The 21,118-nt window shown below is 65.0% G+C and overlaps 3 protein-coding genes across 7 annotated transcripts in view; all 3 read right to left on the bottom strand.

The window, feature by feature from the left end:
• Positions 1 to 1,971: 1,971 nt before the first annotated feature.
• Positions 1,972 to 3,420, bottom strand: CRIP1 (cysteine rich protein 1). Of its 2 annotated transcripts, none has more exons than XM_037048520.1 (5): positions 3,308 to 3,420; positions 2,455 to 2,549; positions 2,326 to 2,383; positions 2,196 to 2,246; positions 1,972 to 2,098 (listed from the first exon to the last, which is right to left on the bottom strand). In XM_037048520.1, exons 1-4 carry the CDS (start codon positions 3,345 to 3,347, stop codon positions 2,206 to 2,208), a joined length of 234 nt encoding a protein of 77 aa, XP_036904415.1. In that variant the 5' UTR covers positions 3,348 to 3,420; the 3' UTR covers positions 1,972 to 2,098; positions 2,196 to 2,205. The 2 variants fall into 2 exon arrangements, with proteins under 2 accessions (XP_036904415.1, XP_036904404.1); XM_037048509.1 differs by having other exon boundaries at positions 1,972 to 2,101; positions 2,203 to 2,246.
• A 5,230-nt stretch (positions 3,421 to 8,650) lies between these two features.
• CRIP2 (cysteine rich protein 2) lies at positions 8,651 to 13,423 on the bottom strand. The gene is made up of 8 exons (XM_037048494.1): positions 13,049 to 13,423; positions 10,583 to 10,677; positions 10,395 to 10,452; positions 10,000 to 10,140; positions 9,853 to 9,921; positions 9,677 to 9,771; positions 9,311 to 9,368; positions 8,651 to 9,230 (listed from the first exon to the last, which is right to left on the bottom strand). The coding sequence occupies exons 1-8, from the start codon at positions 13,089 to 13,091 to the stop codon at positions 9,163 to 9,165; spliced, it is 627 nt and encodes a 208-aa protein (XP_036904389.1). The 5' UTR covers positions 13,092 to 13,423; the 3' UTR covers positions 8,651 to 9,162.
• Positions 13,424 to 16,673: 3,250 nt separating this feature from the next.
• The window catches only part of MTA1 (metastasis associated 1), a 26,609-nt gene continuing 22,164 nt past the window's right edge, over positions 16,674 to 21,118 (bottom strand). Inside the window, exons 16-22 of one of the 4 annotated variants that reach the window (XM_037048439.1) lie at positions 21,009 to 21,098; positions 19,997 to 20,149; positions 19,824 to 19,859; positions 18,458 to 18,469; positions 17,647 to 17,678; positions 17,393 to 17,544; positions 16,674 to 17,309 (exon numbers count right to left, since the gene is read on the bottom strand). In XM_037048439.1, coding sequence (XP_036904334.1) covers positions 17,159 to 17,309; positions 17,393 to 17,544; positions 17,647 to 17,678; positions 18,458 to 18,469; positions 19,824 to 19,859; positions 19,997 to 20,149; positions 21,009 to 21,098 — 626 coding nt within the window. In that variant the 3' untranslated portion in view covers positions 16,674 to 17,158. Of the gene's footprint in view, positions 17,310 to 17,392; positions 17,545 to 17,646; positions 19,860 to 19,996; positions 20,150 to 21,008; positions 21,099 to 21,118 lie in introns of those variants that run through there. The other 3 variants (XM_037048447.1, XM_037048456.1, XR_005066817.1) reach the window with 3 other exon arrangements.

Genomic DNA, 21,118 nt, shown 5'->3' with positions numbered 1-21,118 from the left:
CCCATCCAGGGGGCGGTGGTCAGCAGCGGCCACGCACCACTGCCACGTGCTGCTGCGTGGCTGCAGCTGGGACAGGGAAGAAGCCGGTCTGTGCACTGTATCTAGATGTCCAGAAAAGCCATCTGTAGAGACAGAAAGCAGATTCCGTGTCCTGGAAAGAGTCTTGGGATGGGGATGAGGGGAGTTCTGTGAGTGCCCAGAGCGGTCTAGAACTGTCCTGTAGCAGCAGAAGTTTGTGAACTTGTTGCAGTAATTAAATACGCACAGGTGAAGTTTATGGAATGTAAATTATACCTCGAAGCTATAAAGAAGACAGAGCGTAGGAGGAGGAGTGGGAGAGAAAAGGAGGTCAGTCCTGGACCCCAACCTTCCCCAGCCCTAGCCAAGCCCACAAGAAATGCAGTCACACCAGGCCCCATCTTCCCAGTCCTCACCTTTGCTCACCTGCGTCTCTGTCAGGCATAGCCAGCTCATCCATGTGTCCCCCATAACCCACCTCTTCCTTCCCCCAGCTTCCACTGCAGGTGCCCCTGGATCCCCTGCTCCAGCACCCCCACCCCAAATAAGCATTTCTGGTGTGCATGTCCTCCCGTGGCGCAGGGGCAGCTCCCACTGGCACACGCCCTCAGCAGCACAGGGGTGTTGCTGTCTGTTCCTCCAGCCCCCACTACCAGTTCCCTCCAACGTCCACCTTCGGCTCAGGCTGGGAAGCACAGGCCTCCAGTCTGGCCCTGCCTTCTGGCTGCCGAGCAGCCCAGAGGTCTTTCGGCCACCCTCCTGTTACCTTCAGAATCAAACCACTTTCCTTAGCTCGCCCAGTGGCTCCTGTCCTGGCCTTTTCCCCTGCTGGGCCTGACCCCTGGAGTGCTTTCCTCCCCACCTGAGGCCTGGGCAGACCCAGTCCTCCTGCAGGCCACCCCTCTTCTCGTTCACCCCCAATTACCCCTGCTCCCGGGTTGGGAGGGCCTCTGCTGCCCTTCAACACTGCCTGTCCTGGCAGCTCAGGGTAGCTTTCCTACGCACTGTGTCCGGGCCCAGCCCACCACTGTGCACAGAGAACCCCAGCCTCACCATAGCATCTCTGCTCCCTCCTCCCTGCCCTTCCCCATCTGTACTGGAAGCACTCCAGCTCCCACCTCATGGGACTCGGTGGGTCCCTATCTCTCTCTCACACACAGCCAACACTATGTGCTGCCCTTTAGCCTCCCACAGCCTGCCCAGCCCAGCCTGCAGAGCCCCCATGAAAGCCCTGGGGCAGGGCCAAGACCACACGCCAAGCTGAGATGACCCCTCTCAGCTCCTTAGGTCAGCAGAGAGCTAGCTGGGAGGGTGATGTCTGCCGCTCACAGTGCGAGCAGCCAGAGGGGGACATGAGAAGGGCTCAGAGGGTAGCCAAGTCTGCAGCTGATGCCCAAAGTGTCACAGTTTCAGGAAGCTCCCTGCATCTCCACACAGCCTGTCCTCAAATGCTCCATTTAGGCAGCTGGCCATTGAGTAGTCCCTGGGCCCAGGGTGGGGTCAAACACGAGGCAGTGGTGTCCAGGCGGACGCTCCTGCTGAAGCACAGCCGGTCAGGTCAGTGGGATGGGCTGAGGACGGGGCCTAAGTTGGAGCAGCAGGATGTGGGGAGGGCAGTGGAGGACTTCCCGCCACAACTCCCCCAGAGCTCAAAAAACGGAACCAGCATGAGCTCAGCTGATTCACCCTGTGGCTGACCCTCCAGCTCCTGCCCTTGTGGCCTGGAGTTCCCACTAACCCGTGGGTCTTCCCCTCACCCAACGGTGTTGGGGCACCTTTGGGCCCAGGAGCTGGAGAGCTGAGTTTCCATGGGGCTGTCCAGGGTGGCCAGGACACTTGCATGCAGAGGAGGCTGCAGCCTGTGGTGGGCCCCCAGGGCGTAGGGTCTGGCCTTGGGGGCCCCCACTGCAGCTCCCCTCAACCACTCCCCAGCAACAGGCACACACAGGTAGGTCTTCCCAGCATTGGGTTTATTTAGGGCATGGGGGGCTACAGGGGAGCCCCAAGTGCCTGGAGTTAAGGCTGGGCATCAGCCTGGAGGGGCAGTGGTCCAGCAGGCCGGGGATGGGGTGGCCACAACCTGCACAAAGAGACAGGGACAGAAGTAAGTGCAGGCCTCCTCCCTCAGGACAGATGGGGGAGGCTGGGCTAGGGGTCAGGGTCGCGGAGGCGTGTACCTGGCTGGGTCTACTTGAAAGTGTGACTCTCAGCCCCGCCTCTTCCAAAGCCTACAGAGAAAACAGTGGGTAGGTCAGGGGTGGCCAAGGCCGGCTGGAGGTTGGGTTGGGCTGTGGGGAGGGAACAGACCTTTGGGCCCGAACATGGCGGCGTAGCAGGGATGGTTACAGTAGGGCTTGCCTTCGTGCTGCAGAGAGAGAGGCTGTGAGAGGCTGTCCCCCCCAACCCTGCCCTGCCGCCCCCCAGGCCCTCCCCTACCTCAGCATGGGCCCCTGAGGTCAGCGTCTTCCCACACTTCTCACACTTCAGACATGGCCGGTGCCAGTCCTTCCCCAGGGACGTCACCCGCTCGGCTGCAGACATACAGACAGGCCCCCATGAGGCACTGCTCTGGGGACACAGAGCACATCCACCCACCCACCTTCTCCAGCCACCTCCGCCCAGGGCCTTCCCACCCATGCTTGGTGGCCCAACCACAGTCTCCGATGGCCTTTGTACATCCAGTCCCCCGGCTCAATCCAACCAAATAAATGGGAGGGGGCCCTAGCCCTGGGTTGAGGGCAGGGGTCGGGATCAGGAGAGCCTGGCTACCAGATCAAGTCCTCTGGGCTCTGCACCCGTCACTGAAGTGGGGATTGCAGGGAGCCCTCTCTGTGGCCGGGGCGGGGTGTGTGGGCTTCCCACTTCCTCCTGCATCCCCTGTGGGACCCCGGGCGCGGGGCAGGAAGGCGGTGCCCGGGAGCAAAGCGCGCCTGGGATAGCGCCCTGGGTACCGGTTTCCGCTTCTGTTTTCACTAAGCGCTGGGAGGGGCGGCGGGAGCCCCGCGGTCTTTCCTGCGCAGCGGGGTCCCCGCCCAGGGCGCGCCCAGGAGGAGGAGGCGGGAGAGACCGAGACCCAGAGACAGGGAGACAGGGAGACCCGGAGACTGAAAGCCCATCTGACGCAGCGGTCCCAACCCACATATCCATGGTCGCGTGCAAGGCTGAAGTTTCCACTCCCGCGGCGGTTTCCCGGGGTCCCCAGGCACCCCCACCCAGAGCAAACTCCGCCAGGTCGCCCCGGGGCTCGGAGCACCGCGGTTCGGTCAGGAAAAGGCCGGAGTGCACTCACCGAAGTACACCTCCTTGTCACACTTGGGGCACTTTGGCATAGCGGCGCTGGGTCGGGTACGGACAGCCGAGCTAGAACAGACAGCAGCGCTGGACTGGGTGGAACCCGCAGGGTGCGCGCCTTTCAGGGAAGCTGGGACCCCGCCTCTTAGAGGCCCGCCCCCCGCCCCCCCATTCTGACACTTGACCCGAGGACCTCGGTTCCAGATTAGGAGATCGAGAATGGCCATCTGGGGTTCACCCTCCCTTCAGGGCAGGCCCTGGGGCTGGCCGGACACTAAGTGGCGGCTGGGGGTGGGCTGGGGACTCGTGGGGACTCACTTAAGGGCAGGGCTTCTCAGGTGGCTCCAGCCCCACCCCTCGCCCAGGGCTCTTGAGCACCCGGGTCCAGGATCTGCAGAAGGGTCTCCCCAGGAGCAGAAAGGTGCACCCTACTCCCAGTCCTTGCTCCCGACCATATGCTGGAGCCCCCAAGGAGACAGGCTTGAGTCGGGGAAGGGACAGCTCACCTCTAAAATGCAAATAGATGCAAACCGCCTGAGACACACTTTGACCAGGCACTCCCCTGGGTATGGGATGGGGTTAGTGTTAGGGTTAGTCTTAGCCTGGTAACCCCCCAAGAATTCCCCTCAGGCCTTCACATGTGGGACATCCCAGCCTCTGTGAGCCCCCAACCCCCACCCCTCTGGGAAATCCATCGTGCGACGAGGGAATGTCCCCAGGGCTGTGAGGAACTGGAGATGGGTGGCCGCCCCCTCACTTTTCGGGACAGCAATGACTGGAGTCTCTGCGGGGATGGTGGGGAGCCATGCCCCAGCTGTTTCCAGAGGCGGGCTCCTTATCTCTGGGGAGGCTCCTATGGTGCAGTGCGGTCCAAGTTCGCTGCCGAGGACAGCAGCTGGCCCACGCCTCCTCCTCGTGCCAGGCAGAGACCTTGGGACCCACCCACCCCGGGAATGTGGGGGATGGGGGGGCGGGGCTGCGGGGTCCTGAGCCACCCCTCTACTGCCATCAGGAGAGTGCAGACTGGAGACGGGGGAACAGCCCTCCCCCCTCGCCCGACCCCCCAGGGAATCCCTGCTCTAACCCCCCTCCCTCCTGGTCATGGTCACAGGCAGCCCCTCCCTGTCTGTGCTGGGAGCAGGGGCTGCTCCACCTCTCCCCCAGGGCCACACCCAGTTCTGTGGCCTCACTGGCACCTAAGCATCAACCCTCCCTCCGGCCCCTCCGTCCACAGTCCCTCCCTCCAGCCTCCATGGTTACTAGTGTTGTCCTCTCCCCTCTACACACCCATCTTGACAAACACACCATCTCTGGGTCTGTCCAGGCCCGGTCCCCATGGAGTACCCTCCTCCCACAGGGCCCAGGGGCTCCTGGCCTCCCCACTCTCACGCTCAGCCCTGGCAACACCCAGTGACCCCCACCTCCCCCTCTCTGAAGCCCACCTTCCCGTTCTCCGGCCCTGCAGCTTGGTCTCAGATATAGAAGGAACCATGGGTGGTTCCATTTCAACCCCCACCAACCCCAGGAGACTGGCTTGGGGGAGGGTAGGCACTCCCAGGGTGCAAGGGTAACAGGCCACACCCCAGAGCCTATGCCAGTTCAGGTGCCACACTGGACTCCAGGCCCCCACGGCCTGCTCCCCACAGCTCTCTCTAGGGACTCCCTCTGCCCTGAGACCCCTCGCTGAGGCCACAGTTCTGCCTCCTCTGGGACTCTGCCATCCCAGGGTCCTGGGACCCTCAATGGCTGGCTCCCACTGTCTCGAGAGGGAGGCGCATGCCCTGTCCTGATGGAACCCCCAGTCTCTCGGTCACCCACACCAGCCTGCTCCCCCCTTGGAGTCTGACACCCACAGTCACTTCTGGGCCACTGCCCTCCTGCTGGCACTGGGACACCTCACACTGTGGTGTCTGGAGCAAAGGCCCCCAGCCCAGCCCAACCCCACCACTAGCCCCCACTGCTCTGGGTCCTCCTGGCCTGAGCCTAATGCAGCTGGCCCAAGGCATAGGGCGGGCCCAGACTTCCCTCATCTCCTGGCTCAGAGGAAAGAGAAGAGGGAGGGGGGAGGCCAGTGGTGATGGGGGCAGGGCAGGGCCTCGGAAGGTTGGGGGTGGACGTGGAGTGGCTGCCACAGAGTGCGCACACCACCCGCAGTCCATGGGAAGGTCTCCCCTGGTGGGTGTGCTGGGCCGAGGCCTGGAGTGGGGGTTTACCCACCCCCCACCACGGAGTTTCTGCTCCTGGGGCTCCCCCCTCGCAGACTGAGGCACATGCTCTGGCCTCCCCCCCCCCACCCCCGGAAGCCCAAACCCATCGCCCCACCCGGGTCAGCTCCTCGGTGCAGAGGAGCCAAGGGGTGTGTTCAGGGATAAGATTGTCCCCTCCTGGGGCTGCTGTCCCCTGCTCCTGCACACAGATGCCCTGAGCGTCAACATGTGCTCCAGGACCAGCAGACAGCGGCTGAGCCTGGAGACCAGAGTGGCTCCCTCCTCATGCTCCAGCCTGCCTGCCCTTCCCCCAGGTCCAGCACACTGAGGGACCCACAGACATTCCCAGGGCCTATTTTCAGCAGCTTGTCTCCCGGGAACCCCTGTCTGCCCCAAGGTCTGGTCCCAGGGTGGGCCTACTGGGCCCAAGGCCACTCCTGGCGCTGAGGCATGGGGGAAGGGACAGACTCTGCCCTTTCCCAGAAGGGCTCTGCCCACCCGGGGCCCAGGTGGGAGGAAGGCTCCTCCCCTCCTCTCCAGGGTGCTGCAGAGAGCTGGGACACCACAGCCTCATGCTCCCTGCCTCTGCCAGCCAGCCTGGGGTCCACAGTCAGGCCAGATGGAGTTCCCTGCCCACCCCCCACCCCCCCACCAGCCTCGCTGCAGTTGACCAAGGTTCCAGGAATCTCAGCAACCTGGAGCCAAAGCCCAGGCAAAACTACCTCGAATTCCAGCCTCACCAGCCCAGCTGCTAGGCCTGTTCACGGACCCTGAGCTCCCCATCCCTGGGAAAGTGTATTACGCACACCTGGGCCCTGGAGGCCTGCTAGTCCTCGACCTGTCCTGCCCTCAGGGTCGTTGGCACTCAGCGGATAGGCAGTGAGCAGGTGCTCCCCTTCAGTCCTAGAAGATCAGGGAGACAAGTCTGAGCCAGACCGGGTCCACAGAGAGCCTCCTGCAGGGCAGCGGCTGCAAGGAGGATCTAGGCCTCAGGGTGTACAGTGGGGGCACCAGCTGGGCCTCACCGGCCCATGTCACAGCTGGGGGCCATCAGGGGCTTGGAGGGGCCAGGAGTCTTGGAAAGACTGGACCAATGGGAGATACTTGGGAATTGGGCATAGCCCTGAGGTTCGGGGGGGGGGGGGCGGCGTGCAGAGAAGTGGTCAGATGGCATTCCAGGGCGGCCCCACTGGCTGGGCAGGGGAAGGAGGGATGTCCATCCCCCCCACTACCCCATCTTGCATCTTGAGGATGCGTCCGGGCTGCGGGCACTAGGGGAAGCACCTGGCTTGTGTGTGTTTGTGGGGGGCGCTCTTGGAGCTGATGTCCCCGAGAGAGCCCCGACAGCACAGGGTCCACCGCGGCCCCCCTACCCAGGCGCCGGGCGAAATTGCACGGAGACCGACAGTAGCGGCACCGCCCTGGTTTCCATAACAATCCCTAGGAAACAAATACCGCCGCGCGTCACCCTCCGCCCGCAGGAAATGGGGCGCGCCCCCTCAGCCAGGCCCTGGGCGGGGCGGAGCCCGGGGGTGAGGGTGGCGGGCGCGCGCGCGCGTTCAGCGCCCCGGCAGGGCCCGGCCCATCCTCCGTGCAGGCGGCCAGTGCACCCCTCACCCCGGTCAGGCCGGGAGGGGCCTTCCACTAGGCCCTGCCCCTCCTGCGTGGGCGGCCGGGCGCGCCGCTCCCGACGTCTCCTTCCCGCATAGTTTCCACTGGAGGCTCCCAGGGGAGGGGCCGGGCTCTGCGCTCCGCAACCCCCACCCCCCAGAGGACAGGAATTTCCCATCCAACACTGGGAGCCCGCCCCCGGGGCAGCGGCGGTGGCGCTCCGGGAAGAGTCTGAGTTCTCCCACAGCGACCTGGGGTCTTTGGCCTGGCGGGGGGGTGGGGATGAGGAGAGGAGCGGCCCCTCCTGAGCACGCGTCGGCGCCCCTGCCTGCCCAGGACTCTGCCGGGGTTGGGGACTGGGGGCCCTGGGGTACCAGCTAGGCGTGCCCGCATTCCGGCCGCATTGCCGGGTGGGAGGAAACGCTGGGTGCCCGGCTGGGCGGGACACCGGAGCCGATCGCTCAGCCCCCCAGGGAAACGGATGGCTGCTCGTCGGACAAAGGGCCCGGCGTCAGGTTCAGCTGTGCCTGAGCGGGCGGACTGGAGGGGGAGCGGGGGCCGTGCCAAAGGCTGGGGTGCAGGACACAGGAGCAGCCGACTGCTCCTCGGGCTCCAGGGAGCGTGGAGGCGTCTGAAGATCCGGTGCTGGGGAGGGGCCAGGACCGGGGAGGTGTGCAAGGTTTCTGACCCCGGGCGCCGAGTGGAAGACAAGGCGCGCCCTCTGGCGGACGGCCCGGAAGCAGTAGATAAGGGAGAGCGGCCTTTGAGGAAGGGGCCCCCAGGAGCTCCCAAGGGGTCCAGGTTGAAGGGGCAAAGCCTAGACCACGCGGGGAGGTCACGGACCACTCCACTACCACAACCGCAGACTCAGGGACGCTGGTTGGGCAGGAGCGCCTGACACTGGGGCACGCAAGGCCCACCCTCTATCTGCCCACCTTCTGTACCTGGACCACCAAGTTGCCAGTCCGGCACACAAAAGCCCCAGCAGTCTTGGTCACCAGTTCTGACCACATCCTCCCCATCTGGACCCTCTGGACTCCCAGGGCTGAAGGCCCACCCCATGCCTCCATCCTTCAGCTCCCACCCTGCAGGGTCCCCTCCTCTGGTCAGTGGTCTCTTCCCCCTCCAAGTGGCATACCCTCTGCCACGGTACCAAGGCTGACCCCCTCAGGCTCCCATGGATTTCAGGTGGACCAGGAATCTCCTGACTCCAGTGCCCAGGGCTGGCATTCCTGAGTCCAGGCTCCAGAGGCAGGTAACTTCAGCATAACACCAGTTCTGCCCCTCTTTGGGACCCCACCCCCACCTCCTTGGCCCCTCTCAGCTGCCCACCACCCTCGGGGTGGCACCACAGCCTAAAACAGAGCCTTGCTCCCACCACCATCCTTGGGAATGGGAGCTGGCCTCCCCACCCCCCAAGAACAGGCCCAAGAGTGTTGGAAGAATTTGTGGATGAGAGGAAGAGACCGCACCCCAGACTCATGTCCATCCCACAACCGGAGACACAGAGCTGCATCCTGCAATCCTCCAATGCTTTACTGACTGACGGCAAAAGCCTAGTGAACCACTCAAGGGTCGGGCAGTGGGCGGGGACTTGCAGGGCAGTGTGGAAAGGCAGAGGGCCCGTCCAGGGTCACCGGTGGGACACTGGTGCATGAGGCTGTGGCCGGCTGTCGCCAGGGTGGTAAAGGGAGATAAATAACACTGGGGAGGTGGGAGGCAGCAGGAGGGGGGAAAGGGCAGCCACCTCCGAGAGGGACCAGCAGGGCCACAGACACACAGACGTGGGGACACATGGGGTTAGGGAGGCACAAGGACAACAGGGCGTAGCAGTGATGGGACCCAAAGGCAGACACACCGAGAGACACAGGGATGGGCTGGTCTCTTCGAAGATGCCCCCGTGGCATCTCCCCCCCACCCCAACAGGCAGGCCCTGGACTCCCAGGCAGGATGTGCTGAGGCTGGACAGGGCTGGGCAGCTGTTCACTCTCCCCACAGAGCCAAGCAGTGGGCGGGTGGGGGTGGTGCCCAGGGCCTAGGGCTGAACTTTGCCCTCAGGGTCCCTGTCATAGATGTAGCTGCCCACGGCTCCAGTATTCACTCCTGCGGAGAAAGGCAGCAGAAGGAGTAGGGGGCAGGGGTGGGGGGGGCACCAGGTTCCCCACCCTCCCAGCCATACTCACCCTTGGGTCCGAAGAGTATGCCATAGCAAGGCTTGTGGCAATAAGGCTGGCCATCGTGCTGGGGGGCAGGATGGGGGTGAGGTGGGGGTCCACAGACTCTCTGGTCCCCACTCCCCCGGTGGATTCCTTCTTGTCCACACGCCTGCCTCCCTCCCTGAGAGTCCTCAACTCCAGGAGCCAGGACCAGCCCACTCACCTGGTGATGGGGGTTCAGCCTGCACGTGGCACCCTCCAGCCTCTACTCTGGCCACCAGGGGGCAGCCACCACCACCCTCAGTCCTCTAACCTTGGGAGCAGCTCGTCCCCCAATCGGAGCCCTTTCCAGGCCCCTGGATGCTTGCCTGTCCCCCTGAGCAGCGCCCTCACCTCTGCATGCCCACCCGGAGTCAGTGTCTTCCCGCAGCGCTCACAGCGCAGGCACGGCCGGTGCCAGTCCTTGCCCAGAGACGTCACCTTCTCAGCTAGGAAGGCGAAAAGAGCAATGGTGACACCCAGGCCCTGGCAGGCACCTCTCCCAGTCTGGGGCTGGACGGGTCACTCACCAAAGTAGACCCTCTTGTTGCAGCGAGGACACATGTTGGGCTCCCCGGTGAACGTGGTGACACTGGAGGCTGGGGTCAGGGGTAGAGAGGGGTCAGGGCAGCCAAGGGGCTCCCACACCACCCCCTGACACACAGAGCCCAGCCCACCTTTGCTGGGCCCCTTTGGGGGGCCACTTGCCCTCCGATCCTCAGTTCGGGCCACAGGGACTTCAATGGGGCCAGTAACCTGCGGTCCCTCGGAGGAAGGCTTCTCGTAGATGTAGGAGCCGGCACCTCCAATGTTCACGCCTGCAGGATAGCAGACACTGTCGGGTGGATAGCCAGCAGCCCGGCCCACACCCAGGCCTCATCCCTTACCCTGCTTCTCAGAAAATGACCCTCCACAGCCCATTCTATGGAGTCAGGGCCCCGCTGCCAAGGGCACCATGGGCTGGGGTGCAGTTCTGGGAAGGGAATGGAGAAAAGGGGTCGGGGCACCCCCAGGCCCCACTCCTCCCTGGCAACCAGGGCAGATCAGGCTGGGGGACCAGCCCCAAGCTCACCTTTGGGTCCAAATAGTGTGGCATAGCAGGGCTTGTGGCAGAACGGTTTCCCATCATGCTGGGCAGAAGGGCACACAAGGCAGGGCGTGAGGGCTAGCGCTGAGCTCTCTGGACCTCCTCCCTGCCTGAGGGTGGGGGTGCCGTGCATCCCCCAGCCCAGCCCAGCCCAGCCCAGGAGGAAGGCTCACCTCGGCATGGCCGCCAGGCGTCAACGTCTTGCTGCATCGCTCGCACTTGAGACAGAACTTGTGCCAGTCCTTGCCCAGGGAGCTCACTTTCTCAGCTGGGGGCGGGAAGGGACCTCAGGGCCAGCCATGCACCCTCTCTGCTCTGCAGGGGTCCTGCTGTCCCTCTGGTCTCAGCCACCCACAATGCCCTGGGGACAGCACCTCCCCTACACCACACCTGCCTCATAGGGTCTCCCTCATCCATGTCCCTGAGCCATCCCAGAGCCCTTAGCCAGGCTCCCATGGAGCTGGCCAAGGCCTCTGCTTAGGAGAGGCCAGTCTCCATGCCCCAGTGGGAACCCCAGGGGACAGGACGCCTGCCTGTCTACATTTGGCACTGAGAGCCCCCACCCCATTGCCTCCAGCTGCTGCTTTGGAGCCCAAGGTCTGGGACCAGCTGCTCAGGGTCGGGTCGAGTGTGCCCCGCACCCCCCACCCCCTGCCATGGTGCTGGTGCTGCTTTGCCACTTTCCAACGGAGAGAAGTGGGGGGGAACTCCCCAGGGCACACAGCAGGAAAAGGGTGGAGGACAGGGTAGGAAGAAAGGCCGGAAACCAGCCGGAATTCCGGGAAAGGGCCTGACCAGAGGCATGAGCGGTGGGGGAACAGACCAGCTGGGCCCTGCCACCTGGATGGAATCTGGCCAAGGACCAGCAGTCTTCTGGTCCCCCTCACATGGAGGTGGCTGTCTGGGCGAGATCTCCCGGATAGCCCGGCAGCCTGGAAGAGAGCCCCTCCTCCTCCATGCCAGGGCGGGTTGGGGTGGGGGTGGGTGCTCAGCTAGGCTCCAGGGTGTGGCCACTCGGGGGCAGGGGAGTGACCCTCACACCCAGCAGGCAGGTCAGCAGCCACACATTGCTGGCAGAGTGGGGAAGAGAGAATTCGCTGGGTCTAATGGCTTGGAGGGGACCCAGTACCCGACCCAGCTGCACTGGTGTTGGGGACAAATGCATAGTATCCTCAGGTCACTCTGGATGCCCTGGCCCAGTTCCACTCTGTCCACTCTGCTTCCACTCATGTGTTGGCTGCTGTCGTGCAGCCTGGCTGGGGAGCGGGCAGGGTCCCAGCCCCAGGCCCCTCTCTGCACCAGAGCCTCTGGCTAGGACAGAAGCCAGCAGGCCTGAGCGCCTTTGTTTTCTGTGGGGAGCCCTCGGCCGCCCAAGCTGGCAGGGCACTTGTCCTGGTTGTCTGTGCACAGGGCTGACTGCCCAGCCAGAGGGCACCGAGCTGGCCTAGCTGGGGGCAAAGTTGTGGGCAGCAGGGCAGGCAGGAGGACCTGGGGACTGTCCCCAACCTTGAGCCTCAGAGGCAGGAGCCCTCTCTGGGATGGGGACAGAGGGCTGGGGGGGGGGGAGGTACTCCTGGGAGGCAGCCGGAAGCCCCTGGGCTCCCCGCCAGGCCAGAAGCACTCCAGGCCAAATCCGGTCCTTCCCCTCTGGGAACAGCAAACAACCGTTGGCCTCCTCCTCCTCTGGCCGTCAGCGTCGGAGGTCAGCGTCAGCAGGGAAGCCAAGTAGCTTCCTTCACATCTGCCCAACCCCATCATGGACCCTCACCAGGGAAGGGTCCCCTGTTTACTCCCACCTTTCTGGCCATCCTTCCTTCTGGCTCTGCCTTCCCTCTGTGCAGGCTTTGATGGGAGGGTCGGTAGGCAGGCACTTTGATGCCCTGACTAATTCGGGGTGAGGACCAGCCAGGAGGGGTGAGAGAAGGTGAGCAAGCCAGCCAGTGGGGAGCGCCAAGAAACCCCGCCTTCCCAGGGGCATCTCAGGGAAGGCGCCGTCTGGCCTTGAGGAGGGAGTCCTGGCCACCTGGACTCCAGTACCCTCTTGTTTTCATGGGGACTCGCTTGTCACCCCACCCCACCTGTGGTAAAGTCCTGGGGCACCAAAGAAGGAAGCACGTTGGGACAAGCGGGAGGTAGAAGCCAAGGTCGCCCCCGCGTGGACCGAGTCCAGTCAGACTCCAGATCTGTCCTGGCCCGGCGTGGCCAGAAGTCGGGGTGCGGGTTCGGGGTCACTTGGAGCCACAAAGGCCCGGACATGTGTTCACAGGTAGGTGAAACGGGGGTACTCGGGGAAGTCAGGAGCGCGCAGGAGGCGCTCGTAGCGTGCGACCGCACCCAACCCCGCCCCGATCCCGCCCGGATCGGCACCGCCGCCCGGAGGACCTCGACGCGCCCGCGAACCCAAAATGCTCCCCCAACCCAGACTCAATCCGAGGAACCACGAGCTCCCGCGCCGCCCCCACCTCGCGGCAACTCCACCCTCCGACCGCACCCGAAAGGGCCGCGCGGCGAACCGGGTTGGGGCCGCATATCCCGGGGCGGCGGCCGGGTGAACGCCGCGTTCCGCGGAATTGCGAGAGTCTGCGGCCGGGGGCTGACCGCGAAGGGCGGTGGGGTGCTGGCCGAGCCCAGACACTCACCGAAGTACACAGTCTTGTCGCACTTGGGACACTTGGAAGCCATGGTCGTCGGTGCGCCCGGGTGCTCGCGTCCTCCGCCCGCGCCCGTCTCCGCGTCGCCGCCGCCTGGTCTGCCCCGCCCGCCGGGCTGTCCGCGCGCTCATTGGCTCTGCGGCCGGGGCGGGGCGTCCGGATCCCTCCCTCCGGGTCCCACAGCCTGGAGAGAGGGTGTCGCCTGGGCGGGAGAGCACCTGCTGGGAAGGCTGGGGGCAGCGAGACCTGCCTGGCGCCCCTAAGCCCCACGCGCTAAGCGGTCTCTGCCGGGCCTGGCTGCGCCTTGCCTATTTCCATGGCAACGTCGGGGCAGCTAGCCGGGACCCCGAGGCGTGGAGTGCGCAGTCCCCTCGGTTCTGGGGAGCCCTGGCCAGCGGGGCCTGTGCTCAGAAGGGCGTCCCCTGGACAAGCAAGTCTGACGCCCCGACGGCAGGCCCGCCCGCGGCGCCCGGCGCCGGCGCCCAGGCTCCCCCTGAGGACCCCGCCCCCACCCTGTCGCGCGTCCCTCTTCCCTTTGTTGCTCGGTTTCCATGGCAACGGCCGCGAGGCGGGATCCGAGCCGGATTCCTGGCGGGCTCCTTGCCACCTAGCCCAGCCCGGTCCCGCCCCTCGCCCCGGAAAGTCCGTGGGGCTGAAGGCTCAGCGGGTGGAGGGCAGGGCGTCTGCCACTTCCAAAAACAGCGCCAGAAAAGGGGCGGGGGAGGGGGCAACCAGCAGCTAGAGGACTAGCGGGGCTTTGCCGGGCGCTGATGGCGTCTTCCGGGGCTCTGCCCTCCAGGGCCGGAAGGGACAAAGGAGAGAAAGGGGAAGAGATGAGGGCTCGGGGAGTGAGTGTGCGTGTCCCCAACTCCTCAGGACCGGCGCACCCACTTCTGGACCCAGTGCAGGGCCCAGCACCTCCCACCTCCACCCTCTTGGGCCCCAAGTGCCCTGGTGGAGGGCAGGAGAGCTGGGGCTTTGCACACCCCCACCCCCGCGCCCTCCACAGGGGTCTGCCTGACCACTCCCATCCTCCCTGCCTCCCAGCGGGCCTGCAGAGCCCAGCCTAGCCCCAGCGCCCACCCCCACCCCCCTGCGGGCACCTGGAGAACCCTCCCGCCTCCTCTCTGGGGTTTCGGTTCCCACAGACCCTTCTGGCCTCCAGCCCCAGCTGAGCCTCAACCTGTCAGATGGACAGACTCAGATGACCAGGACCCGCACCCACTCTCCCAGGTGGTTGAGGCTGTGTGCGGACCCCCCCCCCCCCCACTCTGCTTGGTGCACCTGCCCGGCCAGAGGAGTCAGAGGACCTGGGGTCAGGTGGCATCCATCACCAGTGTTTGCCAAGTGGACTGGAGGAGCAAGCCTGGGTCCTACAGCCTCCAGAACCTAGGTGTTCCTGGGGCCCCACCCTGGTGCAGCATCTTGGGGTGGCTCACACTCTGCACTCACTCTGCAGCCACTGAAACACAAGATCTCCCAAGCCTGACTGACCAGCCTGACCAGACCCCTCCCTGTCCCTATCGGCTCTGGCCCCTGGCCAGCTAAGGCGCGAATGGAGGGAGAGGCCTCAGCGGTCCTCTTCCTGGGCAGGGCGGCCAGCTGTGGGGGCTCCCCACAGATCGGTCATTCTCAGCCCTCTCCCTGCTCAGGCCGGTGTCAGGTGTCCCTGAATAATGCATGGCCCACTGCCCGCCACTTGGCGAGGTTACCATGCCCTCTCCTGCTTGGGAGCCCCTGGCGTGCTGTGGAGGGCCTGCTGTGGGCACAGGTGTCTTCTGGGAGGCGCCTAAGGCCCCAGCCCTGCCTGCAGAGTGAGAGGGCTGGATCCGAGGAGTGGCATCTGGCACTGGCCAGATGCCCTGGAGATCGAGGGACAGGTGCCCTGCCCCCCAGCCACAGTCCCTGGGCCTGTCACGAGCCAGAACTATTCTGGGCCTGGCGGGAAGGGACACTGATCAATGAACCCAGAGCAACAGTGTCCACCTCTGAGGCCACCGAGAGTGACAGGGTGGGGCAGGGCAAGGGCAAGGGCAGCCAGCAGGGCCCTCGGGGAGCCAGGTCAGGTGGCCAGGCATGGGGCAGGTCCCTCCCCTGGGGCCAGTGGCATGGCACCCTGCGGATCACTTGGCTCACATGCCCTGTCGTCTCGGTGACGCTGGCAAATGACAGCAGGATCCTGGTCTCAGATCCTTACAAGGACCCAAGGCTGAGCTCCTCAAGGGCGGGGGCAGGCTTGGCAGATCTCCAGGAAGGCCCCTCAAGGGGCCTTATGCCCACCAGAGATTGCCTCCACTAGGGGGAGGGGCCAAAGCCCTGTGCCCAGCCTGCAAGGGGGCGCCACTGGCAGACACAGCCCTGGGTGCCGGGCCCTGGCTCCCTGAGCCTGAGTCTCCTCCCCATTCCTAAGTCCCACCTCAGACCCCAAGCAGCCAAGAGGTGGACACAGCCCAGACCCTGTGCTGGGGGACCCCAACTCCTCAGGGCCTGCCTGCCTGGGAAGGTGGGTGGGGGCTGCCCTGTTCAGGCCTGGGAGGGCTGAGCCTGAGAAGGGAAGGGGACTTGGGTGGGTGAGGAAGGGAGGGCCTGGGCAGAGTCCCCTGCTGAGGGCAGCTGAGTCTTCCTCAAGGTCAGCTCCTGGCCTCCCAGCTGAGACACCGCAACTCTGTCCTGGGCAGTGGGGGCCATTGGGGGCAGGGCTGCACATGGGAGGTGGCTGGGGTGCTGCAACTACTTCTCCGACACCCTGGCTTGCCACCCAGTCGGCTGTCACAGGCTGTTGGACAGAGGCCTGTAGCCCCTTATCTGTCTCCAGCCAGTGAGAAGGGGGTTCTATTTTAAGCCCCTGAGAAGACCAAACCTCTGGTGGGGGTGGGGCACAGGGGGCAGGAGGCAGAGCTCAGGGAAGGATGAGGGAGACCCCAGGGCAGGCAGGCTGGTGTGGCCCTGCCTGAGTGTCCCTCCCTGACCCTTCTTACCAGCACCTGTCCCAGGGCCTGCAAGACTAGGTGCAGGGGAATGCCTGAGGTAGGGTTTCCGAGGGCAGACTTGCTGAAATCTGAGCAAATTCTCACGCGGAAACTCCACACCTGCTGAGGTTGCCCCCAGCCCTGTGGCTCTGGACAGAAGCCCTGGACAGCTGGAGCACAGCTTTGCCAGGAGGCCAGTGGGCCAGCCACCCTGGCTGTAATGGCTGCCCCGTGGGAGGGGAGCCATGTGGTCATGGGGGCTGGGGCCCTGGCCACGTCCAGGCCACCCTGACCTCAGACAGCGTTGGCTCCACCTGATGAGGGCCCAGAGACTCATCAGCCCTCTTCTTACCCCTCAGGAGGGTGGTGGGCACCAGGCCAGGCCCTGGAGGCAGCTGTGTGGGCACACGTGAGGGGGCAGCAGGACCCAGCCCAGCAGCCACAATGGCCACAGGCCACGCTGCTCACTACAGGTTCCCTGGGAGCGCCGTTGGCCTGAGGTGGACCCTGGTCTGGACCCACCCTGGCCAGCAAGCCCAAGCCTGGCTTGCTGTCCATCCTTGCTGGATCTTCCAAGGTGCCAGGGGGCAGGGGGCTGCTGGCTTTGACAGGAAGAGAGAAACAAAAGACACGAAAAGATCTAATTGGTTTTTTCTTTTTATGAGTTTTTTTTCCTTTGTTTTTTTTAATATGAAAATTACTTGAAAAGACAGGGGCCAAGCCCACCAGGCAGCTCGGCCGGCCACTGGCCAGCCGGTCCTAACATTCCAGGTGTAAGTTACAGAGTGTAAGTTCATCTACAAAAAAAGTAATAAAAATAAAATTTAAAATGGCACCTTCAACGGAACACAACAGAACTTCCAGCCAGCCCAGGAGCCCACAGTGCAGTCAGTCACTGGGCGGCTCCTCACTCCGCTCCGGCCAGAAAAGTAACACAAAGCTAAAAACAGCTCCTGGGCTCTCCCGGAATAAGTTAACCGTACTTCTCCCCACGCACAGCCCAAGGAGCAGTTTCTCTGTAGGTGGAGGTGGGAGGGCACTACCAAAACCAGGCGGGCAGGCGGGCAGGCGGGCGGACGGGCAGGCAGGGGCTGGTCTGTGGTCGGAGCGGCCTGGGGCAGTGGCGGGCCTAGTCCTCGATGACGATGGGCTCGTCGTTGACGGGCGCGGGCGGGGGTGGCCGCAGTGGCAGGGCCTGGCTCTGGCGCAGGGCGATGGGCTTGTAGGGCCGGCGGGCAGCTCGCTTGGTCTCCGAGGACGAGAGCAGCTTGCGGATTTTCCTATGAGTGCAGAGTGGCCCCCGAGTGATGAGGACAAGGCCGCCCAGGGCCCACCCACCTCCACACCAGGCCAGAGGCCCCACCTGGTCTCCTCAGTGGCCATGTAAAACACGTCATCAGGGGCATCGATCCAGTTCATCCTCCGCCGCTTGACGGGGGGCAGGGAGCCCCCACGCAGGAGGCGCACTTTGGTGGGGTGCGGCTTCCCGTTGAGCAGGAGGCTCCGGCTTGGTCCCTGGGCGAGAGGACTCGTGAGGGGGCTTCCCTGGGGCCTCCCCACCTGTTCCCTGCTGGGCCCCCTTCCTGACGCCCAAGGGGGCTGTCGTCTTCCTCTTACCATGTGCCTGGTCTGTCCGTGGTTCGCCAAGCCTGACAAGAAGGGAGAGGGAACGTGAGGCCCAGTGTACCCTGTGTCCTTGTGCCACCAAGGACCCTGGAAGCAGGAGGCCCCTGGGCCAGCCCCCTAGCCACATCCCCCACCCAGGTGAAGCGTGGGGGACGAGCTCAGCTGCCTTCGGCCCAGCTCAGCCCAGTGGCCCCACAGTTCCCGGGGCTCTGAGCGCCGCCAGGCTCAGGCCCCACGGCTCACTCGCACTCATGGGCCCCCGCTGCCAGCTCGGCCCAGACGAACAAAGCCCAGTGTACCCAGGACCAGGCCTTGCCCCTCGCTGCTGCAGATGCCGCGGCGCCAGAGAGCCCCTCACAGGTGGCCCCTCCTTGGCCAGGATGACTCAGACGCCCTGAGGCCAGCTACCCTCACTGACCCCGGGGCTGGGGACCTGGAACCCCAAGCCTCTGACTGGAGTCAGGCCGCTGCCCCAAGTCACAGTCCACCACCCAGCCTGGCCACCCCAGGGGCACCCAAGGGCACCAACTCCTACACTCTCGTTGGCTGAGGACCTAAGCAGAAAAGCAGGACCGTGCCCCAGGCCAACAGTGCTTCCCTCTGCCTGGGTGTGCAAGTGTGCGAGTGTCCAAGTGTGCGAGTGTCCAAGCGTGGCTCTCCACCACGTGTCGGCCACCCCGCGGCCTCCAGGGTCCCTCTTCCCAAACATGCCCCTTGGCTGAGGTGCAGCCGTGTCCCTCACCAGCAAACCGCCTTCTAACCAGCAGTGCCTCTTGGGCGCAGGGGCCACAGCGCTACTTACCCAGGTAAGTGCCTACCAGAGCGACGGGCCGCAGAGAGAAGAAAACACACACTCAGTGTTAGAACGAGCTCTCACCCCGTGGGAGGCTGGGGAGGCAGGGGCCATGAGGCGCATGTGCAGTGAGCTAAGGTCCCCAGGTCGGGTCAGCCCCGTCCCGTGCACGTTCAGGGCCCGTGTGCCCGACAGGCGTCGACAGAGAAGCACCCCAAGTTTAGCAAACCCCACAAGAGCATGTGAACTTCATCCACCCTGCTTATTGATGGCTTTTCACTAAGAACCCCCTGAAGCCCAAGGTGCCTGCCAACAGGCCGCCGACCACATCTGCCGGCATCACTGGGGGTCAGGTAGACAGAGCCGTCCCTGCCACAGGGACAAGGTGCCAGGCAGCCCTCACAATGAGGCCACAGGATGCTGGGGGGCTGGGGCTGGTGAGAGGGTAGAACCTGGAACCAGAACTGGTGACCCCACAGGACACTTCCAGACAGAGAGACAGTGTGTCCCCAAGAGATGGGGCTGGCAGGAGGGCCACTCCCTGCTGCCTCCTCCCGGTCCCCTAGCCCACCCATGCTGGCTGGCCTGTGATGCTGGGGTGCCCCCAAGCCCCCATCCTGAAGGGCTAGCAGGATATCAGACTGAGCTCCCCAAATCCTTTCTTTCCATTTGCCTGCCCGTTCACCCCACATAGCTCCTACTGCAGGCCGACTGCAGTGCTGGGCCTCCCGGCCCAGCCGAGCTCCCCCCCAGCCCTCTGGTGCCCCTCCCCCAACTAAGGGGAGAAAGCAGGGCCCTGGGCCAGTGGGTGGGACTTTGATCACGGGAGCACATGGGCCACTGACTGCCCCACAGTTGGTGGTGGGGGGTCCCATGGTGGCTTCACCTCCTGGCTCCCCAAGCATCAGTGCCCTCTAAGGGTGCCGCAACCCCAAGGCCACCTGGGCCAGGCAACCTTGAGCAGCCACGCCGGCCACACCCACAGCCCCACCCACCCAGCCCCTCCCCAGGCAGGGCACACGCAAGCTGCAGGCACAGCACAGGTGGCCCTGAGAGCTGAGACTGAGGACATGCGGGCGGCCACAGCACGATGGCAGGCAGCACAGGCAGGCGGCCAGGGTACCAGGGCCACTGAGTGAGGAGAGTCCACTGACCAGGCGCCAGGTCAGGAAGGTGGGACGGCCCAGGCACCAGAAGCTCTGGGCCAGGAGGTAGCATTCGGGCAGCTGTGGCCCACCGGGAGCACTCGGCTCTCTGCCCAGTGACAAATGGACTGGGGGGTGCGCCTGGCCCGTGGACCGCCCCCCTGGACGTGGCCCGAGCTGCCCGCCGAGCACAGACACACAGCTCCGCACAGCGGCCGCCCCGGCCTTACCCCTACTGGGCATCAAGAGGCGCTTCTTCATGTTGCCTGGCAGCGCCCGACGGCAGGAGAGAGAGGGAGAGAGGACATGGTCAGCGGGCACAGGCACGGGGGCTGGGGGCTGGGCACCCTGGGGGCGCCGGCCGAGGCCGCAGCATTCAAACCCCCGCCCCCAAGGGACTCACCGTCGGTGCCGTTGTGCTGCTCGTAGCTCCTCTTGCCCAGGATGGTGGGCGAGCCGCTGTTGATGACAGGCGCCGGGCGGGTGGGCGCCGGGCCACCGAGCACGCCAGGCATGCTCTTCACGGGCTCCGGCTTGGGGGGGCGGGGGTGGGTTTCTGCAAGGAGTCACACAGGCGGGGGTACTTGAAGGGTGCAGGTCAGCAAGGAGCCCTGTGCCCACCCGGACCACGGATGGCCTCTGCCCTTGACCCCGGCAGGGCACCCACGCCCATGCCCAGCGGGCCAGATCACTGCAGGCTCCAGACGCAGGCACACCAACCAGCAGGCCCACCAGAGGCCTCCACGTCCAGGCCACCAGAGCTGATGGCAGAGGGCTGGCCACCAGCCAGAGGGTGATTAACAGGCTGGCAAGCTAGGCCAGGACGTTCCTCCCCACCCCCCCCCCACAGGCACAGGCTCCCTCTGCTGAAGCCACTGGCGGCTCTTGGGGACCACGGGCCACCTCCTCCCACAAGACAGGCGGACGGCGGCCCCAGGTAGCAAATGATGCCAAAGCCACTTGTGTCTGAGGAGAGCACACTTAGCTCACCGTTCTGGAATGTCCCACACAGAAGGAAAGTCGCCTCTGCATTGGAGGGACTGACTCATGAGCCTGCCCAAGCCCAGCCAAGTGGCAAGCCCTGGCCCATCCCGCCCAAGGCCCCGGTCAGCCACCAAGGGTGGGCTGAGCAGGACAACTGGGGTCTTCAGGGTCCCTGAGAGAGGGAGTGGTGGTACCCAGCCTGCACCCTGGCCCCCAGACACTGCAGAGCACACGTTTGGGGTGCTGGGTGGACAGCGAACCTGCCCGGGTGCCTTGGAGGCTGCACCCTGTGGGGAAACAGGGATGGGGACTCAGCAGGCGGGTCTGGGGCCAGGGAAGGCACACGTCAGAAGAGGCAGCACCAAGGCGACTACGGCCTCCAACCGGGCCCTGCAGCAGGCACTGCGCTCTTCAGGGGTGGGGGGGCTCACCAAGATACCGCAGCACGGCTTCCAGGGGCTTCCGCACAGCCTGCTTCAGCACCAGTGGGCTCTGCGAGGCTTCCGGCAGCCGTGCCGTGCCTGTGGGACCATGCAGTGTG

This window comes from Sturnira hondurensis, unplaced genomic scaffold (genome assembly GCF_014824575.4).
Source record: "Sturnira hondurensis isolate 20B ecotype Veracruz unplaced genomic scaffold, ASM1482457v3 Scaffold0000780, whole genome shotgun sequence".
NCBI classification, from domain to species: domain Eukaryota; kingdom Metazoa; phylum Chordata; class Mammalia; order Chiroptera; family Phyllostomidae; genus Sturnira; species Sturnira hondurensis.
Note: the sequence above shows the minus strand (reverse complement) of the source record. Positions and strands in the feature narration are given on the sequence as shown.

Excerpts from the sequence above, each read along its gene's own strand:
- CRIP1 (XM_037048520.1), bottom strand. The coding sequence starts at position 3,347 with ATGCCAAAGTGCCCCAAGTGTGACAAGGAGGTGTACTTCG. Across the intron at positions 2,550-3,307 it reads TGACAAGGAGGTGTACTTCG|CCGAGCGGGTGACGTCCCTG; the intron begins GTGAGTGCACTC and ends GTATGTCTGCAG. Across the intron at positions 2,247-2,325 it reads CGCCATGTTCGGGCCCAAAG|GCTTTGGAAGAGGCGGGGCT; the intron begins GTCTGTTCCCTC and ends TTTTCTCTGTAG.
- CRIP2 (XM_037048494.1), bottom strand. The coding sequence starts at position 13,091 with ATGGCTTCCAAGTGTCCCAAGTGCGACAAGACTGTGTACTTCG. Across the intron at positions 10,453-10,582 it reads CGCCTGGCGGCCATGCCGAG|CATGATGGGAAACCGTTCTG; the intron begins GTGAGCCTTCCT and ends CCTTCTGCCCAG. Across the intron at positions 10,141-10,394 it reads CACACTATTTGGACCCAAAG|GCGTGAACATTGGAGGTGCC; the intron begins GTGAGCTTGGGG and ends GCTATCCTGCAG.